General features: G+C 35.1%; 1 protein-coding gene across 16 annotated transcripts in view; it reads left to right on the top strand.

The window, feature by feature from the left end:
• Positions 1 to 24,635, top strand: part of LOC105837498 (serine/threonine-protein kinase MARK2) — a 125,800-nt gene that overhangs the window by 64,004 nt on the left and 37,161 nt on the right. For 6 of the 16 annotated variants that reach the window (XM_012682343.3, XM_012682344.3, XM_012682342.3 and 3 more), the window contains exon 1: positions 22,846 to 24,191. The exons of 6 other annotated variants lie outside the window; for them this stretch is intronic. In XM_012682343.3, coding sequence (XP_012537797.1) covers positions 23,449 to 24,191 — 743 coding nt within the window. In that variant the 5' untranslated portion in view covers positions 22,846 to 23,448. Of the gene's footprint in view, positions 1 to 6,907; positions 10,751 to 22,845; positions 24,192 to 24,635 lie in introns of those variants that run through there. 4 more of the 16 variants (XM_036284381.1, XM_036284383.1, XM_012682339.3 and 1 more) reach the window with 4 other exon arrangements.

The raw sequence follows: 24,635 nt of genomic DNA on the forward strand, positions 1-24,635 counted from the left end.
AAAACTAAAATTGTTATAAAAAAAGAAAATCACGACAAATCGAAGAACTCGAATAGGAGTTCAAAAACGAGTGTAAAAATGAGTTGGAGTAGAGAAAATTTTCATTATTCTCGCGTGCGGATGAGGAGTACTCGACGAAAAACCATCGGCCAGTCGCGTCGTGCTGAGGCGAGATAAATCCACACGTGCGATTTACACGTATACATTCGCTGTGGTGAACTCCCGCGCCGTCGAAAATAGGTTGAAATTGGTGCACGCGTAACCTCGTAACGTGCGAAACGTACGGGTGAATCGTATTTATGATCGATAAATCCGTCATTGCGTCATATGCGCTAATGCGCGCGCGAGTCTCTCCCAAAATCTCGGCACGGGTTTTCGATGCGACTCTGTCCGTTCGCGCGACGATCAGACGGATAGCAAGATTTATTGCGCCGACACACTGTGAACATTGAGGGGCAAAGTAGATTCTTGTGGAATTCCTCAACAACCGTTTGATCACGGTAATCGTGACAGTGTTGAATTGGTTTCCTACAAATTTTCCGCGTGAAATATTCAAGAGTACTGTTAAATAAATTCAATAAAAATTATTGATGACAGATTAAATTATCGGAATAATTTCTTTCTTATTATTTTTTTTACACTATTAACAAAATTCCCTTGACTGTATTATAATTTTTATATCGTATGAATGCATCGTTATGTTACATCTTTTAAGATACATTAAATCTACTTTATTACGCAAGAAAGATAACTCACCCAGAGAAAAAAATTGTGCAGGAATCTTAATATCAACATAATTTATAGTTATTTTTGGGCTTAACTATATGTTTATAGTTATTCAACAATATAAATTATAGTTTGTTTAAACTATATTAATGTTCTCACAATCATAATATTAATTTATACAACTAATTGATATAATTGCCATAATAAAAATGGAGATTTTAATAGTAAGTTGTACTATAAAATAATCACTGTAAGCATCTACTATAAAAACACGATTATTATTACCAATATTATAGTAATAATTACTATAAAAATGATATTCGTAAATATAATTATTTTATTATATGTAATTTATACCGTCATAAATATTGGTTTTTTTTTCAGTGTACATAGCGTAAAATTGTTGACATTTTTCGATCAACAAATGCGACATAAAGCCTTCGCGATATCAAGAGCGTTCGATTTCGTAAAGCTATAAACTATTCTCGGTTCACCATCCGCAACGTTCGCCACGTGTCGTCACGCGGGTTTGTTGTAAAGCCATAAACGCAGATAAAAGCATCACGATATTTGCGTAGCAAACGCATTGCGCGGTGCATCGTTAAGTAGCTGCTGAAGCGACGTCTGTGAATGGAAATTTTTTATTCACCGGCACTGATTGTGCGTTGCAATATTCTGCATAATTAATCCCGACGTGCGAAAAAAATACATATGAATGCGCATGAATGTTCGAGCGATTTTCCTTTTTTTTGCGTTTTCTTAAGCTGCCCTCTCAAACAAATGCAACTGATGAGCATGCTAACGAATAAATAATTTTTTCTTTGATATGCACAGCGGTACCATTCGATTAAATTAATTATTAACGCTTTAATTAATTAAGCGAACTAATGGAAATATTGTTGTTTTATTAATGTTTTGCGCTTTGAGCTTGTGTACAGCTTATGAAAAATACACTTTTTAGCTTCTAAAACATAACATTGTATTATTCAGTGTTCTGTTTTAGAGTAATCTCGGATTTTTTTTTAGATATGGGACATGTATTATCTTGATAATTTTAAAGGTTTGAAGAATCGCTGAATAGAAAAATAAAGTTAAAAGACATGAGAATTTAAAATAACGAAGATCTAAGAAATAAAGTATTAAATTATAATAAAATTGTTGTGACCTTATTTCCTTGCATCTTTAAAAATCAATCAATAACATTTCTCTATCAATAGTTATTATGAACGGAAAGCTTAAAAATTACTCAGGTTTATATATTGTAAATATTATCAGAAATTTATACTGTCAGTTATATTTGAGGAATAACCATTCAAAAATAATACTATGACATGAGAATAATACTATGCATTATGTTAAAACCTTTCATAGTTAATCTGAGAATTTGCCGATTTTATTACGCTAATATTTTAATGTTATTTTATGATCCTATTATAATATTTGTTTCGGTTTCTTGTTAAAGAGTCTAAACAATTTCCTTTAAAACAAGTCCTTAAATCAAATAGCTCAAAAGTTACCAAAGATGTGATTTTTTTAAGGTACTGATATATGTATGCTATGAGATCTGAAAGAGTTAAAGCAGAGGCATTGAAATAGCTTCGGAGATTTTGAAACCGGGGCGTTCTTAAAAAAGACTACGCACAAAATAAGAACATTGTACTTCTTTTTAATACCACATGCGCACATATTTTCAGTATCTTCAGCATTGTTATAAAAATATTGTTGTCAGTATATGCCAAATCTTATTTTTCTCTTTGCGTATGTATTACATGATTATTCAGGAGCACAGTGTTATTCTCGATTTAGCTGATAACTCGATTTAGTCCGGAAACAATTTATGTCGCGCTTATTAGCTAAATGTTCGAGCCTGATATTAATTACGCCATTTACGTTGCAGCTGTTTGCATCGATGGATATAATTGTTTTGTTGGTGATGTGATGACAATTAACTAAGTTACTGTTGAGGCCACGGCTACAACGAATATAATAGGAGTTTCCAATTTCTTATAATACTACGCGTAACATGAATACAATGATTATTTCCATAATTTGTGCAATCTTATTTGTGCTCTTCGGAATATGCCAATACTTGCGCAAAACGATTTTTTTTTATTTTGGCTGTGTGTGCGTGAGTGTGTGCGTATGTGTGTGTGTGTACGCGCGCGCTACATGCTAAATAACAGAGAACTATAACTAAAAATTGATATGTTGCCATTTCAGAGTGTTTAATATCAAAATCGGGAAAATCTGGAATTTTTAGAGAATTTCTTTATTATCCTCGAAAATAATGAATTTTTATGGAATTTTATGAGAATATAAGAAATTATAGGAATAAAAGAAATTAAAGGTATAATAAAATTAATTTATTTTAAAGCTGCATAAAAAATTATCTCACCTGGAAAGTTCTTTAAAAAGCCCGGGAATTCTTAAGGAAAACTTTTTAATTAAATTTTTTAATAAACATCCAGTGTATGAGTGTGTATAGTATCATCAAGACAAATTTTTTATTTTAATTTTCCGTTATTTTATTCCATTTGTACGTTTGAGAAGAACATGACATAGAATAAAGAAAAATAAACAATTAAAAAATAATAATGTTAACTAAAGTTTCACGATATATCCTCTTTTATAAAAGTTATAAATATAGATTGGATGCAATGTCAATAAATTACTGAATCGCATTTTGGAAAAATAAATTCAAAAACTTAAAAGCAAACAATTTAAATAGGAATATATAGGTCAAAATTGATGTTGAACTGTAAAAGAATATCTAATTCAATATAGTATTTATGAGTTGTAGCAGTTACACGTCTTAAATAATGAAAGTTTTAAGTTTCACGCTCTTATTGCGTGAACCTAACTCTTCAATTAATCTAGCGCGATTCTAGCTCGTGTATCTACGCGTATACGGCAAGCCGGAGCGTATACGGCGCGCAATGCAACTGCCACGCCGCGCCGCGCCGCGCCGCGCGCCGCCACGTGCATGCTAATGCGTCGTGCGTGACTCCTCTTTGGACTCATTTGGAAAAATGAGTTCGCTCTATGTGATGGTACGTAACGCGCTCCTTTTAGCGCTCCCGGCGCTTCTCTCCCGCCCGGTTATTAACAATGCCAACGCTAATCGTGTCTAACGTGTGGGAAAGCTGCATCCTCCGTGCGTGGGCCGCGCCTTCGCGTGAAATTTTCTCGCTCCAAGAAGTCGGTCTCTAGCAAACGCGGCTATAAGAGTCGATCGGGTATAAGGAGGAGTCTTTGGGAGAGACGACTTCTTTCGCAAAGACATTCTCGTCTCGATATCGATCGGCAAGCTATTTTCGGTCTTCGTAACAAATCGACCAATAATAGCGTACGTCTCTGTTAGATAATTTTAATGAAATTTTTAGAATTGACATATAAAAATATTTCGAGATATATCTACCGTTTAATATTTGCCTCGCAACATTTTAGATTTTAATTTTTTAATTAAATCGCTTTTTGCAATAAACTGGCAATCAGCACAATACCGAACATTTCCGAATTGATTTCTTCGTTATTTGTATCTTCGCTTGTCATATAAAGTTTATTTTGTAGATGAAATTTTTATTAATTTTATGGAAAATTACATATGTAATACGAAGTATTATAAATAGGTGCCGAAAAGTTCGTTACGAGCTCATCAACCTCTCGATTTGCTGTAGACGTCTATTTGTGGGGTCAAGCTGTACTTGATCACGTGACAAAAGAGGTCACAACGTAATGCGGTCGTTGTAACGTCTCGTCTCCTGGCATATGTAATATTCATAAGTTCCATAAACCTCCCACCTCAGCCTTTCCGCATTTCTAAGGGTCTAGCAGATCTAATCACGTTCGTACGGCCAATATAACTTTCTCCATTGTCTCATGTACTATGTACTTAAACGAAAAATCCGTAAGAGCACAATTATCCCGCGAAGCCTCGTATTAATCTACAAAATATCTTTATATTTATAATATGATTCATTGAACCGATATCGGTAACTCTTCGTTATATAACCGTAATAATTCAAACGACGCATTTAGATACATTTCCTTCTATTGATGTACCGGGTGCGTCAATAATAATTGTCCAAAATCTAAAATAATTCACTAGTTTTGATTTCTTCGAAAAATATTTTATATGAAATAGATTACATTTCATACAATTCGAATGTATGTAGAGATAAATTATATAAGTTATATGTATAATGATTGTATACATGATTTTTTAAAAGACAACACTGTATATTATTGCTTTATTTTTATTATATTGAAAATTACATGATGCACATGCCTTTTATCACGTTTTTTTTTGTCTTTCTGGAAAAGTCGGTTTTGTTAAAGTGAAAGTTGATACGAGAGTCTCGAAGTTGCCAGCTAATGCGCTTTCGAAGCTCCAGGTTCTCAACAAAATACTTACTAATGAGATACAACAACGACGATATAAATTCGATTACACATCTTTGCGCTTTCTATTCTGCGCTTAGTTATAAAGAAAAAGTAGATGCATTTATAATCGCTAATTCGATTATTAGGCTTAAGCGATACAGACTACTCGTAAGAACTTTACAATAAGTTGCTTGTCGAGAACATCTGCACAAGTATGATTTTCGTTGCATGAAAAATGAAGAAAATAATAGCAAGAAAGTGTCCCGCGGGAAACTTTTAGTTTACTCCACTATTGTTTCCTTTGTGTTCTTTTCATCACAATACTCTCGAAAAGGCAAAAGTCTATTGTTTGCAAATGGCATTACGCTGGAAAATTTACTGATGTGTTGCTGTATCATGAATATTTCTGTTGTCAATAATACAAAACGTGCCATTTTACATTTGAATACGCTAATATCGTACACATTAAAATTTTTTGTTATTAATATAGTTATTAATATAGTTTATTTAGAACTTGAAAGTGAAGATATAATAACCGAGTAATTGATATAAAATTATAGAACGACACAAATGACATGTGCGTTACGTGATACCTGTAATTAATTATTTGAATTGAATATATTTTTGGTAGCATATGACACTCATTATTTAAGGCAGTGCTGCCATCTGTCGGTAAGCAGTGTTGCTATGATAAGCAGCGAGGACTACCAGCATTTTGTTTGCATTAAGAAAAAAAGCACAAGTGTAAACGAAATTTTTTTAAAAACGTCAAGACATATCAATAAATTTTTTCCTCGAACATTAGGCACGTTTGCCAAAGTAAAATTTTTTTAATTATTAAAATAAAATAAAGTTTAAAAAATATTCTATTACTATATGATTACGCTATAATTACTATTACACAAGAGAAAAAAATGTGTATTTATATAATAAATTAACAACTTCAAATTTGAATAATTTTTTTATAGAATTTTTATATTCTTTCTTATTTAGTTCTAAATTTTTTTTCTATTTATATCTTATATATATATATATATATATATGTATATATATTTTCTACGGGTTTTGTTGTCTTTATTCTTTAAAAGCCTTTAATATCGATGTATTGTTAATATATTCAGATCCCTCTTGCTCTCTCTTTTCCCTCTTTCTTCCTTGTGATTCACTCAACGATGCAGAATCGAAACCCGGTCTCACATGGAGATAATCGCGCCGCGTGAAACCCTTTGGACGCACTGGGACGTAAAACTCGTTTGCCGTATGTTGGGCGCGAACGGAAGTTAGAAAGGAGGCAGCACTGGCCGAAGGATCTCACGCGATCCTTTGTATCGCAAGCCATATCGTGCAATAATTGTTCCCACGATTCAAGAATCGGCTGATTCTAAATAATATCTACAGTATATATATATATATATATATATATATATATATATATATAATATAACTGTAGAATGCTAACCAAAAAATCCGTTTACCGAAAGTTTAATTATTGATGTAATAGCATAACGATTTGATGATGACTACAAAAATGTTTATCTTGAATCGATGATTGACGAATTCGTATATCTTGTTGGCATACTCTCAGGATATGCATAATAATATTATAAAAGTATTAAAATATATCGAATAATGAAGTAAATGTTACCGAGCGAAACGCGACAGATTCAGAACAAGGTCTATGAATTTGATATATCTGTTAATTTAATTAATTTCACATTTAATATATCTATTCTAAATTAATTAACTTTACGAAGTTACGTTGCTTTTAAAGTAAATGACTTGTGCGAATCTAGAGTCAAGTTTACGTCTGTACCTGTACGTACAACTCGATGCGGTTGCTCGACCACTTGGTGGTGTATAGTTACTTAGATCCCCCTCGCGGTTCTACAAACCGATCCCGGAGATTGCAGAAATGAGAGAGGTCTCCGTTGATGTTAACGCTTCGCCTGCAATTCACCGAGCGAATCATTACTGTGAAGGGATCGAGTTTAACTCGGTGGCAAAAATAAATTTGCGTGCGAAGAACACGTTCAGTACATGTATACCTGTATCTTATCTCTTTCTTATCTTATTTGTACTCTTATACTTTTTTTAATCTTAGTCGCACTTGTACGTTTTACTCGTAGACGTAACGACCTCTGTCTCTAAAATGCTTCGCTGAAGGATACAATTATTCGAGAGAAAATTTTCCGGTTTTTCTGTCGCGCGCTTTTAAAGCACGATTGAAACTAGCGGTTGAAAAAATACGGGTTCCGTGCTCCAATTATTCCGACTTTAGTCACGGCGACCCCGATAAAAAACACTTGTAGAAGTAAGTATCTACGGCTTCAATTTTCCTATTTGCCAAAATGATGAGTCTCGCGCGATCAATTCTCTCTTAGGTAAACACAATATCCGAAATAAATTTTAAAAATTTTCGAATCGTAAAAATTGATCTAAAACAAATTGGTAGACCCATTCAATTTTAGACTGTCAAAAGGTATCTGTTTATTTTCCTTTTAAATAAACTTTACAAATATAGATAATAGTGAAAAATAAAACGCAACAAGTAACAACAAAATGTAAGCGATCGCGATCATATGTTTATAATAATAAAAAATTATCTTCAGATCGAAAATGTTAGTCCCTTATGTTTTAAATCTTTCTGCATGGGGACGGGAAGAATGTACTCCGAGAGCTAATCAGCGCGCATACTACGGGTGGTCCACGAAGCGGAGAGGGCAATAAAAAGCAAGGATAACCGATAATCCTTATAACCGTACACTTCCGCCGCTCTCTATCTTTCCAGCAATTCAGCGAATCAAGTTTTCCTTAAGACAATTCTTATCGTACATTCATCCGCGAAACCGCTACCCGAAGGAAAATATCTAAGCGCGGCCGATCTACTTAGTCAAAATTTACCTCCTCGATACGTACGCGCGATAAACGTAATAATGGAATGCTCAGTGTTAATCGACCGCTGTTTCGTCTTTCAATGAGATTTCGCGTCATGAATGTTAAAAAACTCTTGTGATAATTATGTTTTTGTTTGCAATTTTTTATCTGGCAGATATTACTCGCTTTGTTTGTTGTTTTGACATATGTATCATGTTCGACGTTGAATAAATCTTTGTATTTTGTATCGTAATAAAGCATTCTTCATTCTTTTAAGCAATTTTAGATCAATTATGATTATAAAATATTATATATTTGTTATATATTTACGATTAGACATTATTTTCTAAGGTTAAATAGGTTTCAAATAGGTTTGGTCACATTATTTCTTTTTAAAAATTCTCGTTAAAAGAGTCAAATATTCGAGAGAAGCAGAAAAAATAGGGATCTTTTTTTCATGAAATTTTATATCTATATTTTATTAGTCATATTAAACAATTATCATTCTCCAAACTATAGTCTTCATAGTCTCCGAAAAGTCAAATCGTTGATCACACAGAATCAAAAAGGATAAATGTTACTTTTTTCCTCGTATTTTTCTGAGCATAACGGGAGAGTCGAAAGACATTTGTCGATGCCGAGAGAGAATAGTCACACTTCAACGGTTTCTGTGCCTAAAACCAATTCTTCTCGCGTTCGATTATTTATATCCCGCGTCGTCAAACTCTTAGAGAAAATGTCTAGATTTAGAAACGATATATTGGGAATATTCTAATAATAAATGAAATAACTTTTCAAGTCACATCTCCTTTACATTTGATAAAGCCGCCCGCGAAGTACCGCGAAACAGGCATCGTGTCACAATTATCCTTTTACCTTGCTCTTATTATTCGCGAGAATCGGTAATTCGTTCCGCGACTAGCTCCCGTTCCGATCGATCGATTCCGGCAGAGAGCACGAAGGACACGATCACGCGTTCGGCGCGGCGCGGCGCAACTCACTGGATAACGCGAGCGGGTTCCGAAGAGTTTCCAGTCTTCCGCTAGACACCGGACCCGAAGCCGGCGAATGAACGCCGTTTGCCGATTGTCGATCGCTCGCTGTGAGCGATTTCGATCGCGAGAACGTGATCTCACGCGCGTGCTTTCCTTTATCTCCCCAGCACTCTCGATTCCCATTCGCGAAACGAGGAAGTGTATTACGTTACCGATTTTTTGTAATTTGCGTGTGTTACGCGAAGTTGTAATGCGAGCTGTATAAGTTGATTGGAAAAATTCGATCCGTGTAAGGTGATCAGTTTTTCACGCTGAAAAAAATTACGAACGATAGAAAGAGTGCGAATGAGTGAAAAAGTGGTTTTTGATTGAATATGCAAATTTTCTTTTATTTCTTTCTACACGTGTGTGGATTTACAAATGATAAAGTGCTGTAGAGTAAATACATGATTCTATTGAAACGGATTTAGTTTCTAATTGCGCGCGTGTGTCTATAGAAAATAATTATATTGAAATCACAATTTCAAATATTATTTTAACATATTACTCATATATTTCAATCTGTCTTTCTTAAAAATCTTTTTTATAAAATCTCAAACAGAACTATATAAAATATATATCACAAAGTATACACGTGTACAGTAAGATACAAAAAATAACGCACGTTTTCAAAAATCTATTTTGTCTCTATAATTGAAAAACGTAGATAAGATTATTTTGATTTTATTACACAGTTACTATAATTTTTTTTATATTAGAATACTCTAGAACATATTAATATTGCCTTGTTAAACTGTTAAAGCAAAAAGGAATTCGATTATCCGCACAAAAATACTCATATCGCTTCACAAATTCTTAATATTTTTCCTTTTAATATCATTATTGTACAACTTAAAATTTTGCGGTTAAATTTATGATTATATAGACAAATCGTCGGGCGTCGCCAGTAGAGTGAGCGGCACTGTTATCAGCACTTGCACCTCGAGTTCGTCCTACGATAGTAGACGCTCCAAACGACCGTAAACCGCGCGCGCCGGCTGGCTAGCTGGCCGACTGGCTGGTTGGCTCGTGAGTCACGATCGCCGGTTGCGATTCGTTTTCGCCGGTCGCCCGCGTCACCAAGCGTAGCAGTCTCGTTGCCGTCGTCACGCGCGCTCGAGCCGCTTTTCGTGCCGCATCTCGCCAACAACCGAACGGAGCAACGGCGCTCGCGCGCAACGAAACAGCCGAGTCGTACCGAACCGAGCCGAGCTGTCCCGAGTTGAGCCGAGTCGAGTCAAGTTGAGTCGAGTCGAGTCGAGTCGAACGAGCCGAAACTGTACGAGCGCGCACACCGCATCTCAGTGACGCCTTGCGTTTGCGTCACCGTGTCACGAGTGCGTGTACCGTGTGCCACACCACACCATACCGTACGTAGAGCGGCAGTTTTTTTTTCTTTTTTTTTTCTGTCGATTTTCGACACTATACTCCGTGCTCCATACCGAACCTTTAGACTCTCGCGAAGATTGACGATCACGCCCGAACTCTTTATCAGCGAGAGACGGTGATCGCTGTATCGCTGTAACGTTCGAGCTTAACGGAGGAATATCGGAAAAATGTGGTCGTCAAAGTGCTCTGTAAAAATAACGTGCCGTTAGGTGCAACACACACGGTTCCACACGGAAATCTGGAGTTATCTCCCGACAGTGGTGATTACAATAAGCTGTGATAATATAGTGATAACGCTTGAGTGATTATTTCGTTAATCAAGGGATCTCATCCGATCAAGCAAGGTGAATTATCTGTACGTGACGATATAGGCCTGGGAAATTTACAATGTGCTAACTACGTATTCTTATACTAATCATAAAAATATTAAAGAATTCTATAATAAATTACTAATAATAATCGTTAATCTCTATTCAACTAAATAATTTTAATAAATTATCGAATTTTATAATATAATATGACAAGCTAATGAAAATTTCGTTTCAACTGTGAAAAATTGAATTAGCCAACAAGTCCCGTTAATACGTCAAACAAACATGTGTCCTCAACAAGGTTAGGTTGCGCAGTAAAATTATTTCTCGCGTGTTCGACCTCGCAACGCGATGTCGCTATTTCTCTCTCTCTCTCTCTCTCTCTCTCTCTCTCTCTCTCTCTCTCTCTCTCTCTCTCTCTCTCTCTCTCTCTCTCTCTCTCTCTCTCACTTTCTGTTAAGCTAACAAGAAGAATAAACAAATTCCGATATCAGTATGTGCGATTTTGCGGCATTACGTCATGCTACTGTACGCAAAATATGCAAGCGATTTATTTATGTAGATTCCGATCGTATCCGCGACATGAAACACAAAACAGTAACTACTTATTACGAATCTGAATGATAATTATACATTGTTCGCTATGAGAGAAAGAGAGACTCACAGTTGCGTGCGGCTTTCGAAAAACATTGAATTTCACGATATGCATTAATACCAAGTCTACTTTGTTTCATTTTTTTTTTTTTTTTTTCATACTGTTCACATAGATTGATTCATCATTTCCATCTTTTTCCTTTTGTTTTGAAAAATAAAAATGTAAAAGTGCGTTTTAATTTGCACCTGCCTCGCGCGTTTAAGATAGAAAACCGGATTCGCACGAGCGTGGCCGAAAACGTTCCGCGTTATTAGTTACCGTAACGACTTTAAGCCGTCTCACCCAGGTTGGGATAATCTCTTTTTTCTTTCCCCTTTTCTCCTCACAGATTTCATACATAGTGCGGCGCAAATAGCGTGCGCATTAAAAGCAAACGAAAGAATAGAAGATAGACGGAAGTAAGTGTGCGCGCGTGTGTAAGATAAGAATTAACGGTTTATATAACTACTCGTATATAATTCCACGGTTGCGCCTCGCGAGCATAATTAATACGAGACTGTGTTCATTACCCTTTGCGATATTATACGTGTTTCGGGTCACTTAGATAGCTTTTCCTTCGCCTCACCGTGACTCGGCTCTTTGTTCATCTTAACAATTTGCCTTCCACAAAAGGATAACGTCTAATCTAGATTAATGGCTTCTTGGAAAACGATGTGAACTTATCGCGCGAAAAGAATACGTCAAAATGAATCAGATAATATTACGCAAGACTAAGTTGCCTGAAAAATTTCTAGACGTCGCTGTGAATAATAGTATCGTAAGACTCTTAATTAATCCTAGATATTAAATGTTTACAATTGATATAACTTTATTTTATATTATCTGAAAAACGAAGGTTTAATGAACAATTGTTATGTTCACTGTTTTAAAATTTATTTTATTTCTAATATGAAGTTTACTATACACAATCTTTTAACGACATTTAAATTAAAACATTATAAGTTAAAAGTTTTATTTAAAAATTCTCATTAAAATTCTTTTGAAGGGAAAACGTAGCACACGAAAAATGTGTTATTACTTTTTTTTTTTATTATACCATATTATAATCAATATCGAGCGCAATGAATGTATCAAAGTATAAATTAGCTTATTACATTCAAGCGGTCGGACACCGATCACACTTATGATCGGTGTCCGACCGCTTGAAAATCGTCGTCGCAAAAAGGTCACATCATCCAAGAAGACCTCTTCTTGGTTTCTCTCTTGGTTCCACATTAATTAAAAAATGAAACTCTAACCGACGCTCACAGTGTATTTACACACATAATTCGCAACGATCGATTACTCGAGACAGTGGTGATCGCATTCTCGCATAAGAAACACCCGTAAAAACGTCTTTTTGTACTTAATGAAGCGTTACTATCGCTCGTTAATTCAACAACGTGCGTGCAATCATAACACGATTTTGTTTCACCGCGAGAAGCAAGGACTAATGGCTGTCCTCCGATTGCAATTAACATTGCTCAACGTTAATTATAATGATCTCTGCATAAACCTCTACAGTCTCTACACCATAACTGATTCTTTCGGTATGAAGTGCGGTATACATCGATTTAACATAAATTATCGTTATAAACTTTCTTGTAGAATTCCATACGTTTGAGTCGTAGATCTCGATCAGTCATATTGATCAGATATATTTATTCTACATTTTTTGATGCAAAGTATTATACTGCGGGGATTTTTTTAAGAGATTTATAAAGTCTCGCTATAAAAAGCAATTATCTCTCTTTTTACTTTTGTTTCTTATGTATACATATTTGAAACAGGAGATACAGAATTGTTGATATTACAACGTCGGGATCTGTAACGTGGAGAGAAACTAGCTAAGCACCTTTAATCAGGTAAGAGTCGCCGCTGCAACCAAGCTCGAGAGAGAATCAATCGAAACGCGATAAGTTACTCAAACGAAAGGGAGACAAGCGCCACAAGAGTCTTGAGTTTATCGCGCTCGTGGACGACCCCGACGTGTATCATCAATAGCAGGTTTAATTGCAAATTTGATGGGGAAAGTTTAATTAAACGGCCATTATTCCGGCGAGATAACGCACAATCTACGATTCAAATGCTCATTCTTCCGTTTTCTGTTACGCCCGCGTCCGCAGCACGATGGGACGCGAGAGGGGAAGGGACAAAAGGAAGTTTATTTCTTGGTTGCGAGCTGTTTTTCGAGCGATGATGCATGCGCGTTGATCAAAATAAGGTACGGTGGAATTCCGTTTACCCGAACTCCATTTACACTCCATTTATATATACGAAGAAATTTGCGCTCGGTTCCAAATATACGAATTCACAGCTGAGCTCTTATTGTTCGAACTATTCGGGTAATTTCGAGTGTATTTCAGATCATAAAAGCTCTTGTTATGTCTGCCTTTTATTTTCTAAAGAACATCAATTCTTATTATCGATACTAATAAGTATTGGTAAAAGGGGAGCCAGCGAGTCTAATAAGTATTATCTCAACCTCGGTTATCGCAACTGTCTTATTCCCCGATTTTATTGTTCGAATAAATTTTCTATTCCTTTTACTGTATAAAATGAACAGACGAAAGAAACAAAGAAAAATGCGCAACGATGAACGTAACGTGTATGTGTATATGTTAGAAATTATTAAAAGTATAAAATTCATGAAACAAAAATCTCTCTTTATATATCTATTGCAAAACACTCTAGGTAATTAAACATTATAACAATTATAATTAAACATTATAACAAAACACTCTAGGTAATTAAACATTATAACAATTATAATTAAACATTATAACAATTAGTACAAGCAGATATCATTCTATAATCACATTAGTTTTATTAGTATTTTCATATATGTAAGCATTTCTAAAAACTTTGCAGACGTCATAAGAACTTTATTTTTTAACTTATATTTGAATGTATATACTGTTTGCTTTACACGCGCACATTTATTTATTTCATTTTTGTTTCTTTTCTCTTAAACGATGTAAAACGGTTTGTTCTCGTGAGAATCGGATTGTCGCATCGTAATTACTCTCCTATTTACTTGATTAATCTATTTATACTTTTTTTCTTGACGAACCACCATTTTGTATTTGTTACATACCTAGGTGAAGTTAACTTTCAAACATAAAAAAATATGAGTTTTTAGCTCATTCGATTACTCATCGTTTGCATTTGCACATGTATGCACATTTCCAATTTTTGTTTGTACACTTCTAATAAAAAAATTTATCAATAAAGCAATTACATCCGGTTAAACAATTTTTTTATTTGGATGTGCAAACGAAAATATCGATTGGAGCTATTCTGCAATATCCGTTTTTTAAGCTTATTCATCGTTGCTCTCGAAACTTTAATTGTTAATAACTTCTTAACTAAAGATATACAAACAAACAATTTGAGAAAATTTTTTTCTAATGTAAGGGGGGGGCTGACTTTATCCAGATTTGTTACGCTCAACAATAGGACTCTCATGACGGCCGTCGTACACACTAAAAAAGAAACAATAAACGAACTCGTCTTTTCTGTTTATTGTCAGCTGCCATTGCTATAACACTCTGAATGCTCAAAGAGATATGAAACAACTGAACATCTGTAATATTTAACGATTGTAGGAATTATGGATTGGAAAATTTCAAATGCAGCAATTATCTAATATAACTTACATAATTTCTGTGGAGGGAGGGAGAGATTTGCCGCAAAATGTAGACAGTTTTGTATTATAACTACATACCACATTCTTTCCTGGTTCGCAACAAGTGACATTTTGATTATCTTGCGAAATGCACAGCAAGGTGGAATTTCTTATCAACACGAATGGATCATATTTTCAGTGAAAGTGTTGCGAGGACTTGTTTTATGTGTTCAGTTCTTACATACGATTATAATTTTTCACAATTTAAACAAATTTAGCGAAATGCTTTTGTTGCTAAAAATAAAAATTACATGGAAAAATCAGTAACTATATAATCTTCTTGTTTGTTTTATGTCTCGTAAATGTTCTCACAGATGACTTCTAAGCATTTAGCAATACGTATTACGTTGACACAAAAAACATCAGCCATAAAAAATTATTTTCTGAAAAATACGCAATTTACGATCTTCTTTTACGTCTCTAATGATGCAATCGAATTTTTTCGAGTGAATCACCTCGTGTATCAGTTTGTACCGTGCCTGCACCTCGATAATACTTCCCCGTGATTGCAGGTATTTGTTACATCGAACAAAAGACCTCGCACCAGCTATCGCGCTAATCGTGAGTCGCGCATCACGGAGCACGCAGCATAACTGCATTTTTTACTTTTACTTCTGAATAAATGGCAATTTATATATTGACTTGTAGCATTTATCAATATTATATATCATTTGTGTTTAAATTGAACGATAAACAAACATATGTGAAATTAACAAGATTTGACTGAGAACTATAAATGGATGTACGATATTGAAATTAAAAAGGTTAAAATATTTTTATCTTTTTCTAACTTAAGAGGATATTTTAGTCTGAAGCGTGAAAAAGTTTGCCTTATCTTTGGAAATTGTTTTAAAGAAAACTGCTGCATATGGTTTTTACTCTCTCTTTCTCTTTCTTTCATGTTGTAGACTAGGATATCCCCTTAAAATATTTATTTTACTGCCATGGAAGTATGACGCAAATAGAGGGAAGCAGCTGGTTTATTCAGAAATAAAATGATTATTAAATGGCGGGAGTGCGTTGCGTAACCTATTACAATTAAAAGGTTCTTCTCTTAACTCGATGTTCCTTAGTTAACGTGATCTCGTAGCGCACGCTCGGAAATTGGTGGCGGACCGCACTTTTATAGCCTTCGTCGGCGGCGACGCTTTTTAGAGCTTGTGTGCCTCCGCCCTGGTAACGGCACTGCCGGAAATAAAGACGTTCCATGCGGCTTTTCTAACACGACGAACGTGCAACACACCACGCGACGACGATGGATGCGCCTTGTCGTACGCGACGTCTCGCTCCATAAAGAACATTGTCGGAGGTAGCTGTTATCCCGAGCAAACGGTGGATGTCCAAGAAAGTGCAACCTTCGCGTGTACGAACGGACAACACAACAATTCTCTCCTTACTTTCAGCACGCATCTTTTTTTTAAAATTCGTAGTAAAACGTTGATTCCCCGTTGATATTCGTGTGTTACTTTATTTATGCTATCGCGCGCTTCTAAAAATAATCCTTTGTTTTTCCTTGTCTTGAAGACATATTTTACCTCGCTGACTGATAGCAAAATCACGGAAAAATCTAATGGGATGAATTATTTCCATAGATATATAGATAGAGTCTTATCTAACTTTTGTGTGCCAAGATAAATGGGGTAAAGGGGCAATTATTCTTCCCTCACGCATGCGCAATTGATTTCTTTCGGCGGATTCTCATCGCCTGATTGGCTGTCTGTTGAGAAATACGCAAATGTGCATGCGCTAGGGGGGGATTTTTAGATAATTTGGTAGTTATCTTGGGACCAAGAATTTACGGCAAATATGGGCTTATGCTCCATTTATATATCTATGATTATTTCTGTCAGACGTCGGAAAGTCAGGAAAATCTTTTTCGTTATCGGTGTGCTGAAAGTGATCCTTTTCTCACTTCACGCTCAAGGGCCAACATTTTGTCGTACAAGTAACAAAACATATTATGTGTGACATGTGCAGATCGGCTATTGTCCACGTGCGGGCAATTAGCCGACTTACCGCACTAGTCGCACGGATATCTATTTTGCTGTTATTCAATATCAACAAAACTTTTGAGAGATTGTTTGCCAACTTAATCTTACGACAAATAATTTGTCTGTATACATTTTTATTGTGACATTTTTTAAACTGTCCGTACAGTTTAATAGAACGCATTATTAGATGCATTTACATAATGAAGTTTATTATCGGCATACTCCCCAACCATTCTTAACTCGTGGCGCTTGGCCACGTCATAATCCTGCTTTCTCGACCGCAAATCCTCATTTGCTGACGAGGTCGGTCATTTCGTTGGTTTTTCTACGGCCCTCTAACGAAGTCCTTCGCCGATATGGAATGGCGCGACAGCGAATGTCGGTGCATTGCGTGTCGCATGCGAAAACTTTGAACATTGCACCGTCGCGCCAGTCTGCGTACCCGCGTAAAGTCTATACGCATCTGCAAATTTTTATTACGTCGTGAACCACAGTAGTAAGAGTAAATTTATTTATTAACGAAGCGACGAAGAAAACCGATGTACCGAGCAAAAAAATTTATTTTTATTAAAATTGTAACTTTTCTCCACGTACATGTTATTAGTACGTTAAACTGATCTTCATAGAATGCGGCACAATCCTGTTTCGTATGTTGATCTGAATTAAATTCGTGTTATTCTATATTGACTCTGAATATATCATGTAGGCTCGTAATATACGTGTCACTCTCCCATCTGCATAACAAATTAGAATTTTTTTATTTGCTATCCTGCTGATACGCACCGTATCCAAAAAACAGACTTCTTCAAGCCTTTTTAACAAAAAGGAACAGTGCAGAGCTCCTATCTATTATGGGACAGTGTGTTAGGTCTAATGATTAATGGCACTCACTTTCTTACCTGGTATGCTTATAACGTGCTGACACTGATATTATGTCTTGACGAAAGTCTGGCGAGTGCCCAAAATACTTCCGTGTTTTATGACACAATTTGGAAACACTAAGCAGCTAAATTTGTTTGTGCGAAATAAACAGAGTATCGAGCTGCGATCTCTTCAGAGTCGTTCTGCTCGACATAAAATATCCGAATGAATGGATACATAAGAATTTAGTAAGAAATTCTATAAACTGTTCTTTCTTAATATAATTCTTTTATGCTGTAGAAAACAATATTTAATTTCATACTTTCACGTTCATTCTAATTAATTGAACTCCGTTGATATTGGTAATTATTTTCATACCAATAAAAACTTAGAGATGAATAGATTCTGCTGTGTTAGTGGCATTTCTTGTTTATAAGAAAGTTTCAACTTTTCCCAGTTTCTTCTGTATCTAGTATTTGTAAGTGAATACACGAAACGTTAAATATCTTCTTCATATGTTTCAAGATTTGCAAAGCTTATCTCAAAGATTCCTTTTAATGTTGTACATGAGGCGTGGCCTTATAATTACGAATCTATGAGCAAATAAAGAGCGTGAAATACGCGTACTTATTACATAAATAAGCGAACTTATTAAATAAACGAGAAACGTACGCGATTTAAGTGGCTCGGTTAATTCGCATGCATTTGTGCCTCTTACGACATTTACAACGTATACATATATGCAAATTTCGCATTTCTGTCCCCTACTTTGTTTTAATAACTCCATTTATAGAGTTGCGTAATAAATATATTGTCGCGACTATATCAACAGACATTTCAAAATAGCAGACCGTGAAAAATGTCGATTATAAATAATATAAAATAATTTGTAAAGTTATATATGATTTTGAATTTATGATTAATTGATGCATATTATTTACACATTGCTTTACGCAGTCACCGTTTAGTTTCACTATTTCATTTTAGACTTTTAAGAGAAAGATATAAAAATACTTCTCCGTCGACAGTTAATCACTTTTCTGATGGCTCGTTTTACTACGATCAGATTTTCATTATTCCGACGATTAGAATTGCCGAAAGAAAGCCGCGATATCATTTCACAGTTTTCATCGCTCACTATTATCGTATCACTCATTTATTTCATACATGTAGCCTTGATAACTCGCGACACCAACCGAAAAATAATTTTCGCCGCTCTTATACTTTAGTACAACGCGCATTTCTTGATATATTTTATCGTTACGCAGCTCCGTGCGTACAATATATATAAGAATCGCGGCGCGCGATGATCGTCAGACCCGCGAGTGTTAGGTAGACACGCTATCGCTTATCAGCATCTACCGCTGATAAGCGGCGTAACGAAGTCGAGTTGGCCGGTTTCTGAAGCGCTTATCGCTACCTTTGGAGAAATGGACCCAGTTCGTCATAACCGGTCGTTGTTCACGCAACATTTTGGTACCGCCTTTTTCTCATTTTTTCGCTAGTTTCTTCCCTTTTTTCGGAATCGACGGTCTCTCGAAAGGAGGAAGAAAATGAAAAACAGAAAGATCTCACGTGGGTACAAATTTGTGTGCAGTGTGTGTGTGTGTGTATGTGTGTGTGTAAACGGCACGCATCGCGCGTGTGATATACGAATGATAGCGCGTGCAATCGTGATCGGATGAACATTCATATTTCGCGGTCCTTCTAATTATTGTAATTGTTAACTTTATGGAACACGTGTCTCGTATCGTTTCATTATCGAAGAACAGAACTGTTCGAGTTTCGACGACACGTGTAACTGATAAAAGGAAATCTCTTAATTTCTAGCTTTCGTTTTCTCTTAGCCGCGGAGAAATACTGACGTAACGTCTTCTCAGAGAATGTTAACTTAATCTTCGAGTGTATCAAGCCCATCATATTTAATATTACTTTTTAGGTTCTGTATACTGCAATTTCTTTGCGTAACCATCCTCTCGAATTGTCAATCGAAACAGATGTATCAAAAGTTTATTTCCACATCTTTTGTAATCCCCGTTTCTTTTTTTCATCGTTCCTTTAAAATCTCGTTGCTACATTCATATAATCACTATATATAGAATAAATAATACAGAATCTCGCATGACTAATAATTAGTCCAAAACTTGCATTTGCGGTCATCCAAAAAATCTTTGTAATCTAATCGCTTCTTAATTGCGGAAAGAGAAACGATCGTCATTACGAAGTTGCTTCTACGAAACGATGGGAATTGCATTGTTATTGGCATCGTTCCTACAGCAATTAATAAATACAAAGACAAGCATGGGGCTTCTTTATTAAGGCTAAAATCCTGGGTCGTGATGATTGCACTATACTTCAGGCAATTATGCTTCATCGGAACTCTCCCATTCTTTGAAAAAGACTTCCTTGAAACGTTTTGCAACACCAATCTGCACTAGAAATATGCAAGGTATACGCGATCTCTTTGCATTTTCTGTCAATTTGCAGCGTCTTTAACTAATACAAAACAATATGTATATATATATATGGCATTAAATAGATTAAATTTATCATAGAAAACAGTAGAAATATTACACGAATAAAGCTTTAGAGGACAATAAATCTTTTTTTTTTTATTTTAATCAGATATAATTTCAATAGAATTTTTAGAGATTTGCTCGCAAACAAATTTAATATTTGTCAAAGAGTTGCGAAGATAAATGTACTCAAATTGCTCAATAGTCCATAAAACTTTTCGCAGTTCGAGAAAAGAATTGCAAATGGCCTAGGCTCATATAAGCTCTGATCTATAAATCTCCTTAATCTCCGCACTTTATCCTGCCCGCTCACGATTTATGACTTTATCGCCTCGTTAAAAAACGGCGTCGGTGTTTGCGTCGATCGTTCGACAAGTTCTCTTCAACGAATTGATCATATATATACGGAAAGAATTTTCTCTTAAAAATTACCCTGAAAATCGTGGTAATTGTGAGACAATGTAAACTTTTAAGAATTTTACAATTCCTTTGGCAAAATTTTGTAAATTTTACTATACTTCTAACAAAATTTACTAAAACTTTGCCAAATTTTATTAAAATTTTACTAAATTTTAGTAAATTTTGTTAAAAGTATGGTAAAATTCTTCAAGGTTTACGTTGTCTCACAATTACCACGATTTTCAGGGTAATTTTTAAGAGAAAATTCTTTCCGTGTACCGCCTTGATTAATCGGAAATTTTAATTTGTCTGCGCCGCTAAGTGATTAATCGGTACTTTTTAAAATGGAACATTAGAACATCATGTATCAGTCTTTTTATTATTAATTTTATTTTTTTTATTAAAATCTATCTTTAGATATCTGCAATCAAAAGGATATTGTTATCACGTTTTTTAATCTTTTAATCTACCACGCGATGCAACATTTGCAAGTGTTGATTATAAACTGATAAAAATGGCAGAAATAAGTTTTCTTGAAAAATCTTTTATGAAATTTTTCAAATAATTACAAATTATTATTTTTTTCTGCAAATGGAGAAATATAAAAAATCTTGAATTCGCTATTAATTCAGAGAAAGAAAGAGACTGTTTTTAAAAAATTATATATTACAGTAATTACAATAATAAAACGCTACTTGGCGATGAGATCGGATCCTTCTTAAACATGAACTTCCTCTTTAATTTCTCTTTTTTCTCCTCTAGGTTTTGCTTTGCTGAAGGTAGAAGTCCGAAATTGGCTGGATATATTTAAATATCCGATATGTTGTGACAGCTTCCAATACATCTTTAGGTGCTCCAATGAGTACTCTTTCGCTTCACACTATATTGAGAATTCGCTGAGCGAATTCGCTCCATTTAGGTTGCAAGAATCATCTAGAAGAGAGGCTCGCTGGCCTGACTAAATTCCTCTTTGCCGAATTTTTGACAGTTTTCCGCTTTCATACTTTTGTACTATCTCTATCGCTCTTGTTCTGTTTCTCTTTCTCTCTTTACTGTTATCCTTACGGCGTTATTCTTTTTACAAATTTTTATATGATTAGATAGAATCTGATAAAGAGAACAAACAGAAATGCTGTATGTAATATGTATTATACAAAAATTGATGGTCCGTTTTATCCTCATCTTTTATCAGAGAGAAATTACTATAGAAAAGTAAAATAATTATTTATATAAATAGTTATAGTTATATATAAATATAACTATTAGTAATATTTATATATAACTCTATAACTATATTATTATATATAAATACTATTATACATATTATTGTACTTAACAACTAAAAACTCTGAAATATAAAGTGATTACATAGTATGAATATGTATTCTCATGAGAATACCTTTACGAAATTAATTATTTATGATACACGTTTTTTTAAATATATGTATCTTAACTTTTGAGTTTTGCAAAATGTTAGTCGTTAATAACATTAACCATTGAAGGAATATTTTTCATCTTACAATTGTTAGGTTAAATTAAATTGAAGCAGAATTAATAGAAAGTCATAAGCCAATATGAATTCTTATCATCACTTTAAAACTACGTGGTTTGATGTATAGTTTTTATTTGATATCTTAGCATATTCTCCATTGTTTCATTTGATTGTAATAAAAATAATATTTATGATACGATTTATGATATAAAAATCGTCCTTTCTTTTATTGGTTTAGGAAATTTTATTAACAGATCAGTATCAAATTTTATCAGTATCAAAGTTCATTTGTTGTTTGACGCTTGTTTGATTTGACAATAAAAATCTGATTCATTGTACTTGGTACATAATGTATACATAAGTAACAAATTTTGCTTATTAATTTTATGTAAATTTAATAAGTATTTCAACGAGTGTTTTAATATTTGTTAAATAATTCTTTAATGTCTGTACTTTTCATATAAAATGTCGTACAAAGATTTTTCAATGTGTCGATGCATTTACTAACGATAGTTCCGTTCTATTAAAATGCTATTATGTAATACAGATATCTGAATCACGCACAGATACAGACATACGTATGTTTACAATTCTTCGAGCTTTATTTAGCCATCATCTACTCACATTAAACTGCGGTAATCCACGAGATTACGAGCCCTCCCTGCGTACCTATCTGCTTTAATGTCTACAACGTTACGATTGCAAAAAGAGCCAACACAGTGCCGCCGTTAAATAAAGCTTTATTCCTCTATCTATAAAAAAAAAAGCCTATATACTCATGTCGCTTGTTTGCTTATTGATACATGTGATTGTGAATCGAATGAAAGTGTAGAGGAAGAAAGAAAGGATTGGTCAGCTGGATGGTGATTCGTTCGCAGGTTCTGGGTTTTGTGTGATGTGTTTAGTGATGATCGTCGCAGTATTTGACGTCTTTTTTAAAAAGAAAAACACGGATCTTCTTCTTGACAGAAACTAAATCTTTCGTGCAGCGTCATCAACCGATTTGGCCATTGAATCAATGTTGAAGATTTATCAGCGACCGGCACGTTGTCTACGAAGGATCGTCTCACGCAGACGAAGTCGAAGAGGAAAGTCTGAGAAGCTGCAACGGCGGTCAATTTCTTTCTTCGTTCTTACGTGAGATTTCTCAATGATGGACGATCGAGAGAGCCCATTCATGCGAACACAGGCCAGTAGAAGCTTGATTCGGCCACATGCAAGTGCACGAAAATTTCTGATATCATCGCCCACCGAAAGGACAGCGCGCCAATTGGTAAATCGACAAACTGCTGGTGAACCAGAGACGACGAGTGCAATGGGCATGTCGAAGCGACTGTCGGCACCGCACACGCCTTTGGAGGGCCTGAAGCAATGGGAATTGGTGGAGGACGACAAAGGTTTGCAAGTAGTCGAGAAACGGGCCGGCGCTTTAAACTCGATTAAACCTAAGGAGATAGTCCCCACCAATCCACTCTACAGTCGTACTCCCGTCTCTGTGAAAAGACTTCTTAGCGACACGAACGTGGACATGAATCTGGAGGAGAAGTTGAGAGTCTTCAATGAACCGAAGATCGGTCAACCGATCGGACTTCCATTTGTTCAACCGAGAACGGAATTGACACCATCCGCTCGACCATCAGCAGAGACGCCCAAGGCGCCGCTCAGTCTCGATTTGATACTAAAGCAGCAACGAACGGCAGCGTCATCGGGCACGGTCGAGAGCACCGACATGCTGCAACGATTGGAGCAGCAAGTTAAGGCCATCGAGATGGGCACAATTGCTGCGAGAACGCGTCAGCTGGAGAACAGTTCGGATTTTGGAGCGGAAGTCCAGCTCAGATATCGAGAACACGAGGATTTGCTGCGAAACGTGACCGACGATGAGGCCGAGGGGTAAAATACACACTCTGTCTACGTCATACGTCAATCATCCGCGTGTTTATTGACACTATTGACATCATCGTTGATACCTCTTTTGCATCATTTGCATATATGAGCTTGCATTTTTCTCCTTATTCTTCTTAAATCGAAGATAGTCTTAATGATGCTTTGAAAGATTTCTTATTAAAGAAAATAGCCATTAAATTAAATGTTTAAGGAGATACTGGCGTGACAGAATTATTGATATTATAAATTCAAATTTTCTTTGAATTAACTTTATAGAATTAAAAATTTTTTACACATTTAAATTACACAAGGATAATTGCTGAAAGACTTAAGTTCAAGAACGAAAAAAAATTGTAATGCCGACATTATTTATAATTTTTTAACTTTTTGTGTAAGGATTTCTAATTCTGTAACGCCAATGTGAAAAAAATTCAAATCTATAACATTGGT

This window comes from Monomorium pharaonis, chromosome 3, assembly GCF_013373865.1.
Source record: "Monomorium pharaonis isolate MP-MQ-018 chromosome 3, ASM1337386v2, whole genome shotgun sequence".
Lineage (NCBI taxonomy): Eukaryota > Metazoa > Arthropoda > Insecta > Hymenoptera > Formicidae > Monomorium > Monomorium pharaonis.